Here is a 12,478-nt window from a genome sequence, read left to right as displayed (position 1 = left end):
TATTTCTTCTCATATTTCCCGAATCCTACCTTCTCTCTTATCGTATTTCCCGAATCTTAGCTTCTCTCTTATCATATAACCCGGATCCTACCTTCTCTCTTATCATATTTCCCGAATCCTGCCTTCTCTCTTATCGCATTTCCCGAATCTTACCTTCTCTCTTATTGTATTTCCCGAATCCTACCTTCACTCTTAGTCTTATCATATTTCCCGAATCCTACCTTCTCTCATCTCTAACTCTAAATATAACCTTCTCTCTTCTCTTGAAACAAGTCTTTTCTTGTCCAAAATCCAACATTCTTTCTTTACCAAAAATCTGTCTTGAAAGCAAGAAAACAAATATCTTCTTTAAAACTTCACTCTTGTCCTAAACCCCAACCTATGATCATGAAAGCTTCTCACTTTCTAGTAAGACCGAGCCGACTTGGAAGATCTTTAAGTCATCAAACCTTGGACTGAATCATTCCTCACTTTAAAATCTGTTATAGTCTAGATTATAAAGATTCCAAAACTGTTTAATGTTTGTTTCTAGTTTTGGTTTAATAGAAGAACTGGGAAAACTATGATGTATTTGCGCGTACAAACCTTAATTGCGCGACCTTAAAAGATCCTTTTGTTCCAAAAACTACTATCCTACTCTCTTCTACTTTTAAAGTAAAAAAGAGTAGGTTAGGAGCCATATTATCATTCCTTCTTTTTCTAGACTAACCCTGCTACCAATCCTTATCTTTTCTAGATTAACCCTCTAAACAATAGTTCTTTTTTCTAGATTATCCCTCTTACCAATCCTTCTCTTTTCTAGATTAACCCTCTTACCGATCCTGCTCTTTTCTAGATTATCCCTCTTACCAATCCTTTTCTTTTATAGATTGTCTCTCTTACCAATCCTTCTCTTTTCTAGATTATCCCTCAACAATATTTCTTTTTTCTAGATTATCCCCCTTACCATTCCTTCTCTTTTCTAGATTAACCCTCTTACCGATCCTGCTCTTTTCTATATTATCCCCCTTAACAATCCTTCTCTATTCGAGATTATCCCTCTTACCAATCCTTTTCTTTTCTAGACTATCCCTCTTACCAATCCTTCTCTTTTCTAGATTATCCCTCTTAGTAATCCTTCTCTTTTCTAGATTATCCTCTTTACAATCCTTTTCTTTTCTAGATTATCCCTCTTACCAATCCTTCTTTTTTCTAGATAATTCCTCTTACCAATCCTACTCTCTTCTAGATTATCTCTCTATTGATCTTCCTCGAAATAATGTGTTATGCAAATCATAATAGTTGATTGATTACATTGTTTTGGGAATTCAGGAATTTTTAAAATACAATTTGCAATTTTAAATGTCGGATAAAAGATGAAAGAAAGATTTCGATGAATTGATTGGATAGTTTTTGAATAAACAAATAGAAAAAATCATGGTTTTTAATTCCAACCATTTTTTGTTAGATGATTATTATTTTGGGATTCATGAAATGTAATTCTACAATTCTGTTTAGTGTTAGTAGATTCTATAATTCTGCTTAATGTTGGTAGAGTCTACAATCCCGCTTAGTGTCGGTAGATTCTACAATTCTGCATAGTGTTAGTAGATTCCTTAATTCTGTTAAATGTTGGTAGATTCTACAATTCTGCTAAATGTTGGTAGATTCTACAATTCCGCTAAATGTTAGTAGATACTATAATTCTGCTTAGAGTTGGTAGATTCTACAATTCTCTTGGTGTTAGTAGATTCTACAATTCTGCCTAGTGTTAGTAGATTCTACAATTCTGTTTAGTGTTGGTAGATTCTACAATTCTGTTTAGTGTTGGTAGATTCTACAATTCTCTTTAGCGTTAGTAGATTCTACAATTTTGTTAAGTGTTGGTAGATTCTATAATTCTGCTTGGTTTTAGTAGATTCTACAAGTCTCTTAGTGTTGGTAGATTCTGCAATTCTGCTTAGTGTTAGTAGATTCTATAATTCTACTTAATGTTGGTAGATTTTATAATTCTACTTAGTGTTCGTAGATTCTACAATTTTGTTTAGTGTTAGTAGATTCTACAATTCTGCTTAGTATTGGTAGATTTTACAATTCTATTTAATGTTAGTAGATTCTGTAATTCTGTTTAATGTTGGTAGATTCTATAATTCTGCTTAGTGTTAGTAGATTCTACAATACTGCTTAGTATTGGTATATTCTACCATTCTGTTTAGTGTTAGTAGATTCTATAAGTCTGCTTAGTTTTGGTAGATTCTAAAATTCTGTTTAGTGCTGGTAGATTCTACAATTCTGTTTACTGTTAGTAGATTCTATAATTCTGTTTACTGTTTGTAGATTCTATAATTCTGTTTAATGATTTAGAGTTGGTAGATTCTACAATTCTGTTTAGTGTTTGTAGATTCTATAATTCTGCTTAGTGTTAGTTGATTCTACAATTCTGTTTAGTGTTAGTAGATTCTACAATTCTGCTTAATGTTGGTAGATTCTACATTTCTGCTTAGTGTTGGTAGATTCTACAATTCTGCTTAGTGTTGGTAGATTTTACAATTCTGCTTAATGTTGGTAGATTCTACAATTCTGCTTAGTGTTGGTAGGTTATACAATTCTCTTAGTGTTTGTAGATTCTATAATTCTGCTTAGTTTTGGTAGATTCTAAAATTCTGCGTAATGTATAGATTCTACCATTCTCTTAGTGTTGGTAGATACTATAATTCTGCTTAGTGTTGGTAGATTCTAATATTCTGCAAGTGTTGGCAGATTCTTTTGTTTTGCATTGTGATATTAAATTCTATAATACATGATACATAAAGTACCACTCCTTAGTCTCTCTATATTTCTACCCATCAACCTATGGACCCTCAACCCCTGATAGACAGGGGTATTCATACTCTTTTTCAACCAAAATAAAAATAAACATAAAAATTTTCTTCGGAAAATATTAAATATGATCAAAGAAATTGTTGTTTGAAAGGTTGGATATTATCTCCTGTCCCTGAAAATTTTGTAACGGTCCGTGCTTGCATTGATTATAAGTCTTAGCTTTGTGTTCAGTAATCCTTGGATTTTTAAAATTTCGTATTCTTCTTTACAAAATCACGACCTTTATACACAACAGGCCAGTTCTACGACTAGAAACAAAGAAAAATTCCATAACATGTACTGTCTTATATTCGTACTATGAACTATGCAGGCTTGCAGCGATCCCAGAAATCTTGAATATTGGTCTAGTTGTATTAAGTTTGGTCTAGTTGTATTAAGTGTGGTCTATTTGTATTAATTATGGTATAGTTGTATTAAGTGTGGTCTAGTTGTATTAAGTGTGGTCTAGTTGTATTAAGTGTGGTTTAGTTGTATTAAGTTTAGTCTAGTTGTATTAGTGTGGACTAATTGTATTAAGTGTGGTCTAGTTGTATTAGTGTGGACTAATTGTATTAAGTGTGGTCTAGTTGTATTAAGTTTGGTCTAGTTGTATTAGTGTGGACTAATTGTATTAAGTGTGGTCTAGTTGTATTAGTGTGGACTAATTGTATTAAGTGTGGTCTAGTTGTATTAAGTGTGGTATAGTTGTATTAAGTGTGGCCTAGTTGTAGTAAGTGTGGTCTAGTTGTATTAAGTGTGGTATAGTTGTATTAAGTGTGGTCTAGTTGTATTAAGTGTGGTCTAGTTGTATTAAGTGTGGTCCAGTTGTATTAAGTGTGGTCTAGTTGTATTAAGTGTGGTCTGGTCTCTAGATATTTTTATGTTGTCTGGTAAATGCTAGAAAGAGTTAAGAAACATGTAAAGCTCTTTAAATATTTCTATGTTGTCTGATAAATTGTCAGAAAGAGTTAAAATCATGTAAAGCTCTTTAGATATTTTTATATTTTCTGGTAAATTGTCAGACAGAGTTAAGAAACATGTAGAGCTTTTTAGATATTTTGATGTTGTCTGGTAAATTGTCAGACAGAGTTAAGAAACATGTAGAGCTCTTTAGATATTTTGATGTTGTCTGGTAAATTGTCAGACAGAGTTAAGAATCATGTAAAGCTCTTTAGATATTTTTATGTTGTCTGGTAAATTGTCAGATTGAGTTAAAAACATGTAAATCTCTTTAGATTTTTTATGTTGTCTGGTAGATAGCTAGATAGAGTTAAAATCATGTAGAGCTCTTTAGATATTTTGGTGTTGTCTGGTAAATTGTCAGATTGAGTTAAAACATGTAAAGCTCTCTAAATATTTTATATGTTGTCTGGTAAATAGCTAAATAGAGTAAAAGCATGTAACGCTCGATAGATGTTTTAGTATAATTTATAAAGGATCTATGGAGTAATTATATACCATACCAAAATTAATGCGTAATGTGAATTCTACAGATGGGCAGTGAATTTGAATGACGAATTAAAGACGGACACTGAATAAATACTCTATTTTTATGAAAAGGATCTATTTGAAAGATGATGGGGAGGAAAGGGTAGTTTGACATGAAAACTTATTAATTTTTAAAATTCCTTTATCTTTTCAACCTGAATGTAATCCTTTGATATTTCAGACTTTTTGAACTGAAAGAACTCAAGCTTTGAAAGAAATAGGGATTAAAAAATCAGAGTTTGTTGCAAGAACTTAGTATTCATGATTCCTTGAATATTCGTGTTAAAAAATATTTAATTCATTCATTGTATGTCTACCCTAACTTGCGTCTAAAGCTTTGGATGACAAATTATGTATGCATTTCATCATCGAAAATCTTTAATAATTTTTCAGATTTATTTTATTTAAAACCAGGATGTTTATTCAGTGTAAAGCGGAATGAAAAGAAATGCACAAAGAGCAAATTCAAAGATTTTTTACGGTTATTCAAATTCAATGATTTATAAGTTTACAATTAGGACAGTAATTCCGGGGCCTTTCAGGTCATAACAAAAGAGGTTTACTTTTAAATCGATATTCTGTATATAATGCAGCCGGCAATATGTAATTTTATGAATGAAAAATATTATACTTATAAAACACTCACAAATGATTGTTAGATTAAAAGTTAAAGAAAAACAATAGATTGTAAGTGCCAAACTGTGAACCAAGATGTGTTCACTCTTACGCAAAAAATCGAGCAGTATTTTGCCAATTACTTCTTTAAAATGAATTTCTGCCACAAGATCAAATTTTATAATCCCTCTATCTTTGCAGCTTGACGGTGTAAACCTATTTTCATTATAAATGTATATTAACTAAATTCAGAAAACATTTTAATTTCTGTGTTTTTTTTTCATGTATAAGACCGAAGGCGAAAATTTCTTTTTCGAATTCTTTTTCAAATTTACTCCTTCCCCAACTGCTCTTTTATTTATTTTTTTGCTCATAAAATATTAGGGGTGAATCCTTTTATTATACGTTAATATTTCTAGCTCTGCCTCTGAAAAGTCAACATAAATTACAATATTTCTCAAGGGATATAATATATTTGTATTGCAACAACTTTATCACAATTATTCAATATATCTATATTTTTTTTATAAAATATGTACATTTTTATTTATGTTATCCCTTTTCTAGATAAACGGGATATAACAATATTGTCAACAAATAGTTTTTTCTACTTTATGAATTGACCTTTTCTTAGGGTACAATCTTGGACTATTTAATCGAATATCTTCCTTTCCTCGTACTAAATCTATGAACCCAAATTTAAAACCTGTACAACAAATAAATTTTAAAAAATGTCGATCACGTACCTTAAAAGTTGATAACCCTTAAACTGACTATTTGAAAAACTTAAAATCTAAAAGTTTAGAATTTTTAAAAACAAATATTGTTTACAAAATGAAATAGATTTCATTGTTAATTAATTTCTTTTTAACGAACATTCTGTAAATTAAAGTTGAACAGAGTATAGTTTCACATGATCACATCTTTAAGCGTATAGGTAACTATTATCTAACTAGCAAATTATAAACGTTGTATTTTGTTTTGGATATCTATTTAAAAGCATAATTTTTAATTTTTCTACACATTTTGTTTAAAAATATTTCCGAATGTGAAATAAAAAAAACCGCGAAAAATCTTCAATGTATTTTAAATATAAGAGGTTTACAAAACTGAGATCAACAAATGAGCAATAAACTGAATATCAGACTTGAAATGAAAGAAACTGTTTTAGTTTTGTAAGTTATGTAAAAATGATAAGTATAAGGGCTGCCATTGTACATGAAAATTGGTTGTGATAATAGTTCAGCTTTTTATAATCAGGGAGCTTTTACAAACATTTACTCGGGGAAGGGAGGGAGGAGGAGAGACTGAATCTTTGCGATTTTTTATTAGGGGGGGGGATATGCTTTCGTTTGTTGGTTGTAAATCTCCCCCGATGAGAACCATAGCCGTAACTTTTTACACGTGACCTTTAACATTTCTTTTTTAAAGGGGGGATAATTTATGGAGAAAATAAAATACCCGGCCCTCTAAAGGCTTAAAAATATTAAGGCTTCAGCTAAAGAACATTTAAGATTTATCAAATAGCATGGGAAAATGCAAATAGTAGGAAGGTTTTGGGACATTTATCACGTGGAGTCCAATTTTATCACGTGGAGTTCAAATTTATTACGTGGAGTTCAAATTTATCACGTGGAGTTCAAATTTATCACGTGGAGTTCAAATTTATCACGTAGAGTTCAAATTTATCACGTGGAGTTCAAATTTATCACGTGGAGTTCAAATTTATCACGTGGAGTTCAATTTTATCACGTGGAGTTCAAATTTTTTGAAGGGTCAAATAAAAAAGCGCGATGTGGCGGTATCAGACAAATTTCATTTATCAAATGATGAATTATTTGGTTTATTCCTGATCCGATGCTTCTAAATAGTGGATTCATAAATGCATCGAATATAGATATATTAGTACCAGATGCGATTCATTCTCTATTTACGTTTCATTATCGGGAATACTCTCTTTATGTCTGCATCGATACTAGAATCGTAGAGAGGAGTAGAGAAGGATCGAATAACTGGCGCTTTCCCGCTGCGATCCCTGTCTATCGGAGCCAGTGCGCTTAATAGCGAAGATCAGTTCCTGACCCTACAGGTTGGCGGTTGGGCGTCAGGCTTACGCCAACACCCCAGAAAAGATGACAAGTAACTCTAACACTTAAGTGATAAGTATTGAGTACTGAGTACTGAGTACTTAGTAGGTTAGATTACATAATCCAGGTTAAACCTGCTGACTCCAGATCTGATCAAATATCTCTGTATGAACCTGAGAACTGAGTAGGTTAGATTACATAATCCAGGTTAAACCTGCTGACTCCAGATTCGATCAAATATCTCTGTATGAACCTGAGAACTGGTTTGATCCATACTCTGGGAGTTGTTTACATCTCCTGCTCTATGCATACTAGACATTGAGGACACTGAACCACGCTCAACCATTAGAACTAAACAGAAACTTAGAATAAATGCTGTGCTTAGGATCCGGATCCGTTAAATCCACAAGATTTGGCTTCCTGGATCCGGATCTGCAAAAATATGTGGATCCAAGGATCCGGATGCAATGTGCAAAATATCAACCAAAAACTGCAAAAATACTTTTTTACTCTCAAAACCCAAATCAGAACTGTTTCACTGCCGAATTTGTGTTGAAAAAGATTTATTTTTATTTTGGCATCAATTTTAGTAGACGGGTAAAGCACGTATAGAAACTGACACAGTTATTTTTGTTTGTTTCTTAAGCTTTAGAATAAAAAATAGGTTTCTTCAGGGAAATATTATTGTTAAAGGGAGTGTTCGCGAAAAATGAAGGGAGTATAGGCTTACGGCGAAAAATACTACTAATCTTACTTCTATCTGTTGCGTCTGCCAGGAGAAAATTGTTAAAAACGACTCATACTGAAGAACGTAGAAGAATGCGTCGAAAAATAATCGATGATTATTGGTTGTAATATCTGAATGATTTGTTTGGAATTAAATTGATTATTTTACGATCCGAGTAGAATGTTGCAACTTTCTGAATTTGTATAGACGCAACGTTCTTCGGTGTGAGTCGTTTTTAACAATTTTCTCCTTATAGACGCACTAGATAGAAGTAAGATTAGTAGCGATCAAATCGCTTATTTTTCTCCGTAAGCCTTTCATTTTTCGCAAACACTCCCTTTAACGAAATAAATTCGTTAGTTCATCGTTAATCTATATTAACGTTATATTCGGTTGAAGGACGACTTTTAACGCTTTTTGCGCCAGTTCGTCCTAATTCATAATTGTAACTAATTTAATTGATTTCTCTTACCTCGGTTTCGATCCGCAAGACCAGGGTTGAAAAACACTTTTTTGTAAACACCTCGCAGCAAGGTTTCATTTATTTGTTTCTCTCCCTGCAACATAGTAATATATCTGATCATGAGTTCACATTTATTGTTCCCCCTGCACTGTAACGTATCAAGCTAAGGATCTCGTTATTTCTATCAATATTTTACAGACAAAATCTGATTAAACTTCTTCCAATATATCATTGGTAAAGAAACTGATTACTCGCCTCAAACTCAAATTTTCTCTTATTTCGATCTTTGCAACCTTATCGTGAAACCTCTTAGATATCGAAAACTTTGACTATTTGATCTAGCAAAAAATATTTTACACCCCCCTCCCCCCTACCCCAATTCAAATTAAGTTATTATAGAAATTTCAGATATAAATTACAATCAGTGTAACTGAACAATGAACACCAGTAATGTTTATCTTATTTCTAAATTTAAGTAAATTTGGTGACTAACCTTTATAGTACAGTATGTTTTTAGCTCCTGACTAACCCTGTAGAGGAGACTAACCAGATCCTCCACATGACTGTACTCCATGAACACCTAGATATTTAAAAAAATCAAACCTCCAAACTTTTCTCAATTTATTTGAAGTTTCATCATAATTTCATAAGTTGGATCTGAGCTTTGAATATCACATTTTCATAAGAAAGGAACTGAGATCTTGTCAAGAACTTAAATTTTCTAATCACTTTATCTTTGCAACCTGATAGTGTAAATCTTTGATATTTCAAAATTAGATTATTTGAACTAAAAAATTCATAGTTTGAAAAACCCTCAAAGACATAGGAAATAAAAGAAATCAGAGTTGGTTCCTGAATTTTCTTAGCTAAACATATTACAGTTCTCCAATATTTTTCCTGTTATTCCATTGTTTTGCTTTATTTTACAAACAATGAAGAGTATAGATTTTTTCAGTTTTTTCTCTCTCCAGAAAGTAAAATTTTAGTTTTTTTTTCAGAAGGCACTAATCCCTAATCCCTTTCTTACCTTGCACAAGGATTGAACGAACCATGATCCTCTCACATTGTTCCTATACGCAACAAACCCAGGAATAGTTGCGTAAGAGACAATCATATCCTCGTAGGACGGATTTCGGGAGAGATTAAAGGGAGAAGGAGCGGAGAAGTTACTGAGCAGGATACCGTTGATATCTACATTATTCTCTCCTGGTTCAGGACCATCGGTTTGTACTCCTAGATCTACCTCGAGACCGCGACAAGATTGAATTAGGAAATATTTAGGTTTACCCCGCAAGGACGGAGCTTCAATATTGTTAAATTTTTGAAGGACGGATTCCACCTCAACCTTCTCTCCGTTCCTGCAAACAATCGTCCCGTTCTCTCCGTGAGAGAGTATACATACAACAGCCATATCCAGGTTCACATGGAAGTTATCTGTGGCAAAGCTGGTTATTTCATACTCTAGGCTCGCCCTTCCAAGGTTTCTCTTAATAATCACCCAGAATCCGAGCTGCTGAAATAACTGCGCTAAACAACCGGAGTCTACATGTGAACCACGCCTAGGAGGAAGTGTGTCATATTCTTCGTTATCAACTATTAGAGCAAACCCGCGGGGTGAGGAGGTCATCTTATAGGTCATCCTATCCTCCTCATGGAACACTGTAGCTTGCAGAACTTAACATGGAAATCTTTATTACATATTTTAGATACAATAAATCCCTTTAAAGGAGCCGACTCTAGATTTTTACAGTGGCAAGTCTGATTCACAGAGGTACCCTCAGAAGCATTGTCTCATCAATTATTACGGTTTCTCTACGGTTGTCGGCGTTTACATCAATACAATGAAGACGACTTTTTATTTAAGATTTTATTTCTTAACAAGCTTTCTTCAAATTATGAGTTTTCAAGTAAACAAAGAAAAGCTGTAAATTTACAGCTTCACTTTGTTTCTTAAAAGTTTGGTTAAAATAAAAATTTAAATCGAAAGTCGTCTTCATTGTATTGATATTAATACGCCGACCACCGTGTACAATTGTTGATCAGATAAAGGTATAAAGGGTACCGTTGTGAATCGGGCACATCTCACTTAATATAGATTNCCCGAGTATCAACCCCTCAAGGAAAAACCCTAAATGTAATTTTTAATTACTTGAGATTTGGTTTGGTTGTATAGGTGAATCTGTGAGATCTAGTGTCTGTGTAAAGGTTGGTAGGTTCAACGGAGCTTTCTCCAGTAGGACGGAGTTATCAAGGAAACTTAGTTCTCCGTCCTTACTTAGTACATCCAGGGCTTCATATTGTCCTAAAATAATATTAATTTTGACAACGACAACGACAACGACAACGACAACGACAACGACAACGACAACGACAACAACAACAACGACAACAACAACAACAACAACAACAACAACAACATTAACATTAACATTAACATTAACATTAACATTTATAATCATAATAATAATAATATTAATAATAATAATAATAATAATAATAATAATAATAATAATAATAATAATAATAATAATAAGATTCTACCAGCAAGGTTGAGACAGGAAAGAAGACGACGGAACGCAGTAGGACCTCGCCTCTGTATCTCCAGGAACATTTCTAAGCAGGGGTTGGAACGTTCCTCAATCCTAGAAACATATGGTTCCTACATCTAAAATTTTAATAATCTCTAGGCACCTCTAACGTATCAAGAAAGGACCCCTTTAAATTGTGTAATATTGAAAACAAAAATTCTGAATTTCATCGCAATATATCTGAACTTTTTTGAATAAATTATTATTGTAATCTCTAGCAATATTATGTCTTTTATTATCTTCTAATATCTTTTTTCAAAAAGAGATGTTTTTGTCCCCAGGACATGATCGGGTTGTTACGATCGAATCTTGGAATTTTTCCATTACGAAAGTTTGGTGTTGTAGGGGCTTTTGTATTGATCTGTCAGGGGTTGTAATCTGGCAGCACATTTATCCGTTCACGCTTCATTTATTCTGAGAAGAGGGCTGACAAGATTCCAGCTGCCTAAGGGCTTCTTAGGCCTGAGAATAGTAGAGTGAAGGAATTCTTCTGATATACTGGATCAATCCATTTCAAGCTTCTTTCTTATTGAGTAGAAAGAACGCACCCTTTCGCTGCAAGAGATGTTGACAGCCGCCCCTCTGTTCTACATCCGTCAGGTGGTCATAACTACTTAACCAGATGTTGGTTTTTATCGCTGGTTTCTGGTTTCTGGAGGCATAAAACAGTCTGTGTTTATGTTTGATAAAAATTACCAAAAACAGATAAATAATTTCGCACTTTGACTCCTGAGATCTTAATTTAAAGAAATTGAGTCTTTGCCAGAGGCGTTTTCAGGGGGGGGGGTAGGCTATGGGGGCTAAGCTCCCCCATGGACCAGTGAAATCTATTGATTTCAGGGGATTTTCAGGCCCCAACGGGTGCTGAGCCCCCCCCTGGAAAAAAATGTAAGCCCCCCCCTGGACAAATTCCTGAATATGCCTCTGGTCTTTGCCACGAACTATATTTTCTAATCCTTATATCTTTGAAACCTGATAGTATAAACCTTTGATATTTCTAACTTTGATTATTATATCTATCAGAATTTATAGCTTGAAATATCTAAGGCCTTCATTATTGTGTATTGGGTTGCAAAGATAAAGAAATTAGAAAATCAGAGTTTGTGACAAAGACTAAATTTTGTTATTTACACATGTGTTGGCATTGGACCTAGTTTAGTATGTCCACGTATTTAAACTTTTGATAGTTGATTCTTTTGATATTGAGATAATTTTCTCGCTAATCCCAACTAAAAGTTTTGTTTTAGTTTTGTTTTACTTTCAGAACTGAACTTTCTCTGTGGTGGATGCTGTCAGGGGCGTATACGAGAATTCGTTCGGGGGTGTGGGGGGGGTGGATAGACGTCAAGAAATCATAGATTTCAATAATCCAGGGCGAGGGGGCTGAGCAACCATACCCCCCCCCTGTATTCGCCTCTGCTTACCGTTTTAGCTGAGTAGACGGGAATATCCTGAGATTAAGAAGATGAGGTTTAATCTCGTCATAGTTGACCAAACCAACCAACTTGCTCAGGTTGGAGTCGATCAAACCTTTATGTCTTTTATCCATCTTAGCCTAGCGTTTATACCATCTGAAAAAAGAAAATTAAAAGCTGGATTGTACGAAACAAGCGCGTTTCTGGAAGCTAGCCCAAATCTTTAATGACACCCGGCCATGAGGGGCGGACAT

The 12,478-nt window shown here is 33.6% G+C and overlaps 1 protein-coding gene across 3 annotated transcripts; it reads right to left on the bottom strand.

Annotated features, from left to right (window-relative positions):
* Window positions 1–5,397: 5,397 nt before the first annotated feature.
* On the bottom strand, window positions 5,398–12,405 carry LOC111702238 (caspase-3). 3 transcript variants are annotated; one of them, XR_002765382.1, is made up of 8 exons: window positions 12,234–12,404; window positions 10,763–10,863; window positions 10,371–10,523; window positions 9,249–9,895; window positions 8,715–8,801; window positions 8,231–8,315; window positions 6,163–7,382; window positions 5,398–5,690 (listed from the first exon to the last, which is right to left on the bottom strand). XR_002765382.1 is itself a non-coding variant. In XM_023473868.1 (8 exons), exons 1-8 carry the CDS (start codon window positions 12,356–12,358, stop codon window positions 7,160–7,162), a joined length of 1,341 nt encoding a protein of 446 aa, XP_023329636.1. In that variant the 5' UTR covers window positions 12,359–12,405; the 3' UTR covers window positions 5,398–7,159. The 3 variants fall into 3 exon arrangements, 2 of the variants coding, with proteins under 2 accessions (XP_023329636.1, XP_023329634.1); XM_023473868.1 differs by having other exon boundaries at window positions 5,398–7,180; window positions 7,261–7,382; window positions 12,234–12,405; XM_023473866.1 differs by having other exon boundaries at window positions 5,398–7,382.
* Between the last annotated feature and the right edge of the window lie 73 nt (window positions 12,406–12,478).

The sequence above is a fragment of the Eurytemora carolleeae genome, unplaced genomic scaffold (assembly GCF_000591075.1).
Source record: "Eurytemora carolleeae unplaced genomic scaffold, Eaff_2.0 scaffold494, whole genome shotgun sequence".
Taxonomy (NCBI): Eukaryota; Metazoa; Arthropoda; class Copepoda; order Calanoida; family Temoridae; genus Eurytemora; species Eurytemora carolleeae.
This window is presented reverse-complemented; position numbering and strand designations above follow the sequence as displayed.

What these genes read in the sequence shown, in the direction of transcription:
- LOC111702238 (XM_023473868.1), bottom strand. Translation starts at nt 12,358, where the DNA reads ATGGATAAAAGACATAAAGGTTTGATCGACTCCAACCTGAGCAAGTTG. An exon ending in TCGTTCAATCCTTGTGCAAG is followed by an intron (nt 8,802 to 9,248) that starts GTAAGAAAGGGA and finishes TTAAATATCTAG; the next exon opens with GTGTTCATGGAGTACAGTCA. An exon ending in TCTTGCGGATCGAAACCGAG is followed by an intron (nt 7,383 to 8,230) that starts GTAAGAGAAATC and finishes GTTTCTGTTTAG; the next exon opens with TTCTAATGGTTGAGCGTGGT.